At 36.0% G+C, this 10,933-nt stretch overlaps 1 protein-coding gene across 1 annotated transcript in view; it reads right to left on the minus strand.

The window, feature by feature from the left end:
- Positions 1 to 10,933, minus strand: part of LOC107725313 (E3 ubiquitin-protein ligase TRIM33-like) — a 27,655-nt gene that overhangs the window by 13,148 nt on the left and 3,574 nt on the right. The window contains exons 2-10 of the mRNA XM_016534531.1: positions 7,694 to 7,812; positions 7,181 to 7,328; positions 6,672 to 6,804; positions 6,289 to 6,405; positions 6,001 to 6,115; positions 3,072 to 3,218; positions 2,658 to 2,775; positions 1,856 to 2,163; positions 1,273 to 1,446 (exon numbers count right to left, since the gene is read on the minus strand). Coding sequence (XP_016390017.1) covers positions 1,273 to 1,446; positions 1,856 to 2,163; positions 2,658 to 2,775; positions 3,072 to 3,218; positions 6,001 to 6,115; positions 6,289 to 6,405; positions 6,672 to 6,804; positions 7,181 to 7,328; positions 7,694 to 7,812 — 1,379 coding nt within the window. The remainder of the gene's footprint in view (positions 1 to 1,272; positions 1,447 to 1,855; positions 2,164 to 2,657; positions 2,776 to 3,071; positions 3,219 to 6,000; positions 6,116 to 6,288; positions 6,406 to 6,671; positions 6,805 to 7,180; positions 7,329 to 7,693; positions 7,813 to 10,933) is intronic.

Here is a 10,933-nt window from a genome sequence, read left to right on the forward strand (position 1 = left end):
ATTATGATCAATGTATCACTTATTATTGTAAAACATCGATGCTTTTGGATTTAAATCTTTAACAAAGCATGCAAACAAACGGCCGCTTTTATCATGTTCATTTTGTGATCGCGCTAGTTCCAGTGACTTATTTCTTATTAGTTTTCTGATAACTTCTCTTTGTTGGTGAAATGATAGGGTTGCGTGACGTTGTTCCTGAGAGGCGTGTAAAGGGCGGGTTTTAGTGAAGCGTAGCTTCTGGCCCGACGGTGGAAACGCAGCGTGATTTTAGCCTCGGTGCTACAGGTCCGAGGCTATTAGCCCCGCCCGGCCCGTTTAAAGCACTGGCCCGACAGTGGAAAAGCGGCTAATGTCTTTATAAATATTATTAGAGTATGAATAAGAATGTTAAGCAGCGCTAAGAAATTACTCACTACTTACTCAAATAATGACACAGTATGTGTTAAAACTGGCTGTTTAAAGTATTAAACAACATACATTTTTATTTACTGGTTTAATAAATAATCTGAAATGTTTATTTTATGAATTATATTAATAGGTATTTATTAGTAGGTATTTATATTAATACCTATTTATTTTAACATAATACATTTTACATTAATTTAAACTAAAAATATTTCATTTTAAATAAAACTATTTAAAATATAGAAATATTAATAAGAATGTATAAAAACACATTTTCATATATGAGATTAATATCAGTATCACTGTCCCATATAATGATTACATTATTGTTATATAGATTCTACATACAGACAAACTGTCATTTAATATGCAGCAAATATTTTTCAAAAGTAAACACTGTTCGTATTTTTACGTTTCCAATCCTGGGCTTTATGTCATGTGACCTATAGGAGCCAATGTCACATGCTTTGTTGGTGTCAATAACAGAAATGCTCACTCTCCTTAATCATAATAATTGCTTAATTAAAAAAAAAAAAAAGTAGTAAACAATAAATAAATAATGTAGTATATTTTATACACCATGTTTCAGACATAATAAAATTAGGGTTGCAACGAGGCAGAAAATTTCCGGTAAATGTCAGAAAAACTCCAGTCATTTTTTGGAAACTTTCGGAAATGTTTGGAAATTTTGGAAGTTTCTGGAAATTTACCGGAAATTTTCCACCCTTGCAACCCTAAATAAAAAAATAAAAATAATATATATACACATATATATATATCTAAATCGATCAAAATCATCCAAGGAAACGAGAGACATCTTAAAATTTTGTTTTTTATCATATGACCTGCTAGAGTCTCTGCACTGACCTGTCTCTGTAATTGAGGCTGCATCATAGGATATGGTTGCCCGTTGAGTCGGGGCTGCACTGAAGGCATGCGGTTCTGCACTGATACCATGCGCATGTGATGAGGTGGATACATGTGGGAGGAGCCATTGACCCCACCCCTCTGGAGGGCCTGCATACTAATGAGCCTTGGTGGCTAAAAAGCGAGACAGAAAAAGAAATGACAACCGGGCCCTTAGAACAACAAATCATACAATCAGGAATAAACACGTCGGATGACTATAATTTCAAAATCAGAATAAACAAAATATAATTTTGCTGACATCCATTCTGAACAAATCGAAAAGTTATTTCAAAATTAAAACTCCCTTTTAGGAAGAAAGAGATATAACACTAAAAGAATGTAGTGTTTAACAATGTTCATCTGACAAATATGAAGCTTAACCAGAAAGACATTAATGGTCATCAACTTTCACCGAAAAACAGAGCTGGTCAACCAGGTTTTCCAGCTTTACAAGCTTTCCTAGTTAAACAGCACATCTATACTGGTCCAGAATAAACCAGACATGTGTGGAAAAGCAGGAAAGATCTAATCTCTAACTTACCGGTTGCTGTATACTGGTTATCTGTGGTGGACCTCCTTGTCTGGGATGCTGGGACATCTGTGAGGCGATGCGCATCTGCTGCTGAATTTGTTGCTGATGCTGCTGTTGTTGTTGTTGCTGCTGCTGCTGCTGTTGGTGCTGGTGCTTCTGAGCGATTGCAGCCTGCTGCATGTGCTGCAACCTCAGCTGGGCCAGGTTGATCTGTCCTGAGTGCTTACCTGTGTGATTGTGACTGGGAGAGATCTGCTGATTGACCATCATTTGGGGAGGAGGAGCAGTATGTGGCACTTTTTCAATAACCAGATTGCCTGGACAAAAAAGGAGAGAATGCACCTGAAAGCATATAAACGCCTGTTCACACCCAGTCTGAATTCACACCATGCTCTGAAAAAGTAAAAAAAATAAAATAAAATACTGTATTATGATAGTTCGGGGAAAAAAACGTTTAATTTTATAATATCAAATAAAACAAAAATGATGCAGTATGATATTCCTATACTATTAATAATAAATGTTTATTAAAACAAATTGTAAATAAAAATACAATAATATGATATTTCACACCAAAATGTTTAATTTTAATATATAAACAAAACGCAATACACTAAAATCGGCCACAGTAAATTAAAAAACTAAAATTAAATTTAAAAAAATTTAAAAACTGTAAAATTATATTTCAGACACAATGTTAAATTTTAAAATGTATTCATGAAAATGTCAACTTGGTGTAAAAGGGCTTTTGCTCTGTGTGCGCTATAAAAACAGGTTTCAGCTGCAAGTTTAGTTAGTGTTGAGTCAGTACCAAGGTTAACCACATTCTTGGCCCAGAAGGTGGGGTCGCAGAAGAAGCGGACTGCTCCATTACTTTGAGGTACTGGGTCCACACGGGCCTTCATAATGAAATGCAGCTGGTATGTGATCTACAGTGTTGACAAAATCCAAAAAAAAAAGCAAATGAGGAAAGACACAAAGTACAGAAGAGTCTACAATAGCAATGCTGTTTGTCATTTAAGTAACTGATGTCAGCAAGGTTCAGATCCTGATTAAACAACATCCTTTAAAATGAAGTAGTTATGTTTGAAATAGTGTAAGTGGCATCTCCAAAGACAGTACTGTTATTGATGGAAGGTGTAGTGCCAATACAAATGACACATTTGCAAAAACAGAACCTAAAAGAAAAGTAAACGGGTGTTTTTGTAAAAGAAATAAGGCTGACCAGTCTCTTGCTGTAGAGCAGGGCTGTGCTGCTTCCATTGCTGATGGCCCAGTTGGTGAAGTTGAGCACATGGATGATCTGCTGGGCCAGGCAGCTGATGTCCCTCTGTTGGCTGAGCAGCTTCACACTCCTCTCTTTGGTCACACTCTTTACACGGTGATGGAGGGAATGATAAGGGAAGAAAAGAATATTATGAATGACTGAAATGAAACAAATTCTGGGCCTCAAAATGATGAACTTTCTAATGCCAAACTAGGAACCATTAACATCAGATGCAGAGAGGCAGGGTAATTGTGATCCAGAACAAATTGTGAACTTGTGTTTCCAGAACAACAAAAACTAGACTTGTGGCTTGTGCTAAGATAACACTTAACTTAAACACTAGATAAAAAAACTAAATCACCAGTGTTATTTTAGTATTATTTTTTATTTAAGTATTTAGAATTGGCTTTTATTTTTATATTATGTTTTCATTTTAGTTTAAGTTTTAGCAATTCTGTTATGCACTTTGGTCATTTTATTAGATTTTGTTTTAATTAATTCCTTTTAGCTTTAATTTGTTTTTATTTCAGTTTTTGCTTTGGTAATTTTATAACTTATTTCAGTTAGTCCCAAAGCAAGTTTTCACATTTTTTAAAAAACTTTTCTTTTTTTTTTTAAGTTTGTCATATAATATTTATATTGTTACAGCTTAATTTTGTTTAATGAAAATCATTTTAAAAAGTTTTACTTTCCAACAAGATCACTGGTTTACGCTGAAAAGTACAATGTGATAATGTGACACATTCAGATGTCACACATTCCATGTATGTCACACGGCACACTTTATTTTCACACTTTATACTCCATCCATCTAAAACAAAATCTAAAAATTGAAAATGTTATTCATTGTAACACCACCTCAGGGCATCAAAGCAATAAAGTAGTCAGTTATCTCACTGTCCTGCTCTGCTCTTAGGTCAGTGGAAATTAAATGTGGGCAGTTTCTGATGTCTGGAGTCAGAAGACAGTCCTCTTAAAATCTGTTCACAAGCAGTCACAAATGACAAGTTTATACCAGGGAAAGATAGCCATCTGCCTCTGCTGCCCACTTGTGATCGGATCACCAGAAATGGACATTAACATCAGGCGTAAATACAGACTCTGGTTGCTTAAAGTTTCACCACACTTGAAGGGCTTCATCAGTTATGAGATGAGAACAGTGAAGACTCCCTGAAGATGTAACATCAAACACTGTGACATCTGCAGGGCTCGATTCATCACAGACTGGTGTGAATTGGAGTAAAATGTGTCAATTGGGGCTAAATTGGGTTGAGCCTTAAGGACAGTGTTGTAGGTGTCTAATAAGCAGCACTTCTCTATTTCAGCCATCCGCTTGCTGCATTTTCACATTTGGCCTCTCTCAAACCATCTATCTTCAGTGTCCAAACTCTTCCTTGAACATGTCATTCTTGTCCTTCAGATGTCGATACATTGTTGTATCGTGCCCAGAGGGTTTCATACTTGCCTCATCCATTTCTAAACTCAAGTAATTTTGTTCATACCCTAGCAGTTTTGCTCCAATTCACACCATCAGTAAAAGATTCCTCCACAACAATTCGCAAGATCTATAGCATGTGATTAGATTAACACAAGGTGGTTGCTGGAAAAACACAATGACTTTGTTTGCACTAGGTATTAACATACATCCTAGGTGATCCAATCACAAATGGTCAGCTGAGACAAATCACTGTTTACATCTAGAATTACCATGTAGCTCCAATGCATCACCTGCGAACACTCAGGATCAGATTTCATCTCTTGATACATGCATCATTTACTTCACCATGTGTGTTACCGCATGTTAAATATGCATAAACCACAAACATGACATCCTGAAAGCTTGTTATTTTTAGTGACGCAGCTTCAACAACTAAACTTTGAATACACTTGCATCACATGATCTACATTTATTAATTTAGCAGACGCTTTCATCTAAATTGAATTATCTGTGCCTCTGCATAAAGGACTTTAAAATTTTTCTCTTTTAAATACACAGTTGTTTTCTTTAAAGTTGTAACGGCTCCCCAGTTTAAAACCCTTGTTTTGTTGTAAAGGTTGATTGAATGGTCTGTAAGCGGTCTTTGTCGTTTGATCCAGTTTACATATATATATATATATATATATATATATATATATATCTAGTACATACCGGTTACATGGGTACCACCGGGTTTCGGTACCCAACCCTACACACACGTTAATCCCTCTATCAATAAGTGCGTTTCCATTACAGATTTGCTAATAAATTATAAATGTCAATAAAAAAAAACGATGTTGGTATATATCGCAGCCACCACACTAGCCATTATTTTTAATCGAAGGAGACGTAGATGTGTACCTTTAGCAAAGCAGCGTGAAGAGCTGCTTCTGGGGCGCTTCTGAAACGTGTCACAACATGGCTGTATAAACACAAGCACTTAGAGTGGCCGCGATCAGCTCCGGCGGCTGTGTCGGAGCCGTAATGCGCTGCAGATGTGTGCTGTGTAAATAAGGGGTTATTCAAGCATTAATAGCAAGGAAAGCCCCTTATACTTGTGAGTGGCCATGTATGAGGCGTTTCTTGGAGGTTATAGTACATTGAAGAATGATCATGTGAATTTTACGTACACCAAGTAAGCTGTAAATGCAGAAAAAACTGTTTCCATTGGAGTTTTGCGAAATATTCCTTTTTTGAATTGGCTGAAAAACCACCTCATGTAAGCGTAAAAACTTTTTTGCAATATATCGGAGTTTTTGCGAAATTGACGAGCTTCAATTGGACGTATTTTCAATTCGCAATTTCAATTTGTGCAATTTGAAAGGTAATGGATATGCAGCTAATGATGCTTTATTTGTTATGTCTTAGCTGTCCGTGAAAACTTCTTTTAACTGATGCCTGTATTCTTACCTCCAACTGCTGCAGTAGAGATTTGCCTTTCTTGTTGATTTCATTGATGAGAGTAAAGACTGCTATTTTTATCTCATGTTCAACCTTCTTATGCGTCTCAGAAACTTCTTTAAATCTAAAGGGGAAAAAGGGAACAAAATACATCACATTTTTTACATTATTTACTCATAAAAAGTGCATAAAACACAATCATTCAATCATGTCCAGGCACTTTTCTTTAATAGAAAAAACAAGATCTATAAATTTCATCAGATAAAACTGATGGTAAATATGCAACAGAAGTCCTACCTGTTTTGCACCTGAGATACAGAAAACTCCACAAAGTTTCTTTTGTCTTGCAACTTAGTCATGAAGGCCTCAATGATGCCCTTCTGGTTTTGAAAGGCTTCTTCTAGAAACTGGTACCTACAAAAAAAGAGGTGGTGGAGGTGAAGATTATCTTATATAGTGCGTGTATTCAGACTTTTCTGGAGCTATAAACTGTCGTCTGCAAGACTGAAATTATTTTTTATTTCTGGATGATCTATTCCTTTAATACCATGCTTTTGTTCTAGGTCTCACTTCATTTAATTTTCTTGCTCAAAAACGCTTTCATACAGTGCCAGATGAAGATGATCATTATGAAGATGATGATGGGGTGTGGTTACTGTAAACACTGTGGTCCAGCTGACCTGTGTTCTTTGTGTTCAAGTAGCTGGCAGTCTCTGCAGGTTAGAGTGTCACATGTCTCGCAGAAGAGCTTGAGGGCCTCTTGTTTGTGTACCGGACAGAAGACAGGTCTCTGGCCTGACGTCCCAACCGATTCTGCAACACAGAACCACCTAAGTCAAATTAATCTTTTCCTGCTTATTTCTTCCCCCTACCCTCTATTCTCCCAGTCTATGACTGCCATATGTTCTCATATGCCCCTTGCCAAACTCAATCAAAATGAGGGAAACTAAGTGGGTTAGCTTTAATGAAAACAGTACAGGCTGAGCAAGCGACTCACTCAAAACTCTGCCTGTTTCCATAGCAACTGTACTACGATTCAGTCTGCTAAATGTGCAAAACAGATACTCCATAGCGTTGCTGAAAAATCCAAACTACAACAAGACCACTAGACCAAAGCTGAATGTTTTAGCGTAATGAAAACCATCATATCGCAATTGAACATGCAAATTAATTAGCTCATAGCACATACCAGAAGATACTTCCTCTTTTTTGCGTATTTTATGGTCTTTAGTGAATTTGACTCGTTGATGTGCTTCAATGCAGGTTTTACAGAGCCACTCCCCACATTCAACGCAGAATCCAATGGCACTGGCATTATCTTCACAGCTGGTGCAAACCTGTTACAGAGCAAATAAATGACGACATCTCTTAAAATAATGACCGGACTGATTTATTGACTTAAAACTCAAAAATTGATGAACGATAGCATGTAAGCTAATAAAGCAAAGTTTAATCCACGGGTGTGAATACCAATTGATTCATTGGTTTTCAATTTGTTTTAAAAGCAATTTTAGTTAAATTTAAACAAAATTACTTTCTAAAATACATTTATGGTATATTTGCTTTAATTGCAATTTTAAATAAATTTGACTAACGCAAAAAATTTTTTATTTAAAAGCCATTTCAGGACTAATGTCAAGATTTTTTAACAGATGCAGTTGTTACACTCTACTAAAATCAATATCACAGGGCTGATACTGACCTGTGTAGAGTTCTCCACTGATGTGCTTGTGGCCTCTGAAGTGTCCTTGACAAAGTAATTGTCCACCATGTCAATCTGTTTGTACTCCTGATGGCACACCGTGCAACGCATGACGTTCACTGCACAAAAACATGAAAAAGGAACAAAGAAAAACAACACAGAGTTAGAAAAGTCTGGAAACAAACAGAAGAGTGCTTCAACCTTGTATACTATATAGGAGAGTCATGCAACTATTTTTAAACAGTCCTCATTTGAATCCCTAGACAAAAACTGATATTACAGGAAAACAAAGTAAAAAAAAAAAAAAAGATGTAAATTAAATTAAATTAAATTAAATTAAATTAAAAATGGCTTGGTTCATAATATAAGTGTAAATCGTGTTGGTCCAGGAGTACATTTTTCAGGTTCTATTCCCAATATAATATATATATATATATTTTTTTTTAAAGTGGGTTGGTCTGAATGACTAGTTGACTTTTCAATGTTCAGGAGGTCCTGGTTTCATGTTCACCTGACCCCAGGTCAGATACGTTTATTTAAGACACATTCTGGCATTTGTAAACAACTAAACAGAGTGCAACAGAATGAAACTACTTGGACTAGTAGAGTAGCTGACCATCAAGACACATCTCTAATTGCTACGGAAAAGCTTTTACAACTAGAAAAAAAAATCATGACGAAAGTATTTTCAACAACAACAAGAAAGAAAAAAAAAGATCTGCAGTGGTGATCAGGAATGTGATTAGACTGGCCAATCAACAAATAAACTGGTGACTTCTTTCTGGCACAGTGTATAAACTTTTTTTAACAACCTAAAAGATACAAATTCATAGGCTTCAAGAGGTTTTTCTCTAATGAATACACACGCACTCATAAACCTTCCTATAGGGAACGTTGAATTTTTTACTGAGAGTGCTTAAGACATACACAGTAAATTAGTAATGCAGACTTCTTATGCATTTGAAATCCAAAAAGGGATTTTGATTTATCAATAATTCATAAGATTTTATTACCCATTATTGCCATCCGCTGCAATAACTAAGAGTCAGCTCTTTGTGTGCGTTTTGCAGCAGCATTTCACCACAAATAATGATCTATTCATAAAACTAATTTAATTCTATCCTAATTTAATTTGAAAACATAGTGAGTGATTGGACACGCCCCTCCCCCATCTATCACATGCAACGCCCCCACCTCTTCTCCCTGACAGCCCATCAATCCCCCCACAAAGCTACAGCTAGAGCCAGTCCAAACCGGTTTGAGCCAGTTTGCACTGGCTCATACTGCTTTCAGCCAGTTTCCCCTAAGCACCCAGCTGCAAAACCCCACTGATGATTGACTGGTGAGAGCAGCTGGAGACACACTGCACTGAAACACAGTGCAACTCACAGCTGAGTTACTCTGTACTGATATTAACTGGAGGCAGTGATGCATTGCCTGAGGCACATCTATTCATATGCAGAGCCCTGGAATGCAATCAAATTGCCTTATTATTCAAAACCAAGGGTTATGAACCACTCTCTTTAATACTATGATACACTTAAATTATGTTTGAGATCAAAATGGGTGATTGTTAGATTTTACATTTTTAAGTTTATAACACAACTGATTTGTTAAGATTCAATCTAGCAAAATTCACAACATTCATATGATTGTACTAACATACTAGAGCACATTATGGAAATTTTGGCTAGTTGTGAGCTGTTAAATTTCATAAACGTGGTATATATTGACAGAAATGGGTTGCTGGTGTTTACATTTCTTTAGAAGGATTTATTTGCTCTGGACACCAAGGAAAGACTCCATGAAGTGTCTGAAAGCAAAGCAAACAGAGCAGACGGCTACAGTCAAGCTGAGAATAACAGTGTAGTTGGGCAACATGCTTAAGTACAACAAAGTGCTTGTTGAGATTCTACAAGCAGCAAAGTGCGTGTCACGCAGTTTTCTCAGTCAGTTACTGTGAGGAGTCACGCTGGTAAACTCCGAGTTACCTCCTCCTGAACTTTAATTAAACGTCTACGACAAGACCAAAACAAACCTGGCAAGAGAACGAACCCTTCAATTACTGATCCAAAAAAATGACGAGTAAACTACCAAATAATGTAGCTCAAGTTTAGGGCATAATTTATACACACACAAAAAAAAATTGAAAAAGAAAAAAATACTACAGAATGGTGACTGTTCTGAAATTAAGCTTTAGAAAATGTTGATCATCCACTTTAGACCATCAAATTAAATATTACGAGTTGATATTTTATTTTTCATTTTGCATCCTTGTTATCAATGCTTCAGAAATGAACAGTTTAAAACCATGACTTGAAAAAAATCAAATGTATACAATTAAAAAGCGATGGTAACAGGGTTGCAAAAAAACATGATTGGAGAATAATCCTAAATAACTCCCTATTCTATCTTCTTCTTTTCTTTTTATTTATTAAGAAACAAAATAAAACTTGGCCTAGCATTCTCTATTCTTTTTATCATATCTCCTTGTTTTCTTTTTAATTACTGTAATAATAACTTGACCCTCTAACACTAGCTCTTTCTATCTACTTTTTATTTATTAGAAAAACATAAAAAATTAATGTAAATTACATTATCACAAAATTAATTGCATACAAATATTTGTTTGATCATTTTCCATACAATAACTTTGTTAACAGGACTGAAAGACTGAGCTTGATGAATTTTTAACAATTTGAATTTTTTTAAAAAAGAGCAAAAAAGCATGTGATTATTTACTTGTTTTTGCCTATTAAAATTAGTTAATAAATAAAAACAATGGATTGAATATACATTAAACCGAGTATGTCCCAAATCTGACATTAGCTATGTTTCCATCCAAAGATTCGAATTTAACTTATGCGCAAAATTGGAATATCGCATAAAACAATTGCGAATAAAGTACCGTTTCCATCCAGCGAGTCAAAGAGAACAAAATCGTCACTTCCTGATAAATTGGCACTAAGTATCACCAAGAAAAGTAGGAGAAGCCACTTAATATAATAATTTTCATATGATAAATTACTTGCGCCTCATAGCAATCAGACGAAACTAGAGATGCACCGATCGATCGGCCAGGGATCGGAATCGGCCGATTTTCCTCATGATCGGCCCGGATCGGTGATCGGCCGGTCAGTCTCACTTCTTTCCGATTCCGAGCCGATCCACTTTGTTACCAGCGGCACAGGCAATAATGTCAGCCGCGCATTCTCGCTCTCTTCTCTCCGACGACCCCTT

The sequence above is a fragment of the Sinocyclocheilus rhinocerous genome, unplaced genomic scaffold (genome assembly GCF_001515625.1).
Source record: "Sinocyclocheilus rhinocerous isolate Xijiao unplaced genomic scaffold, SAMN03320098_v1.1 scaffold785, whole genome shotgun sequence".
NCBI classification, from domain to species: Eukaryota; Metazoa; Chordata; class Actinopteri; order Cypriniformes; family Cyprinidae; genus Sinocyclocheilus; species Sinocyclocheilus rhinocerous.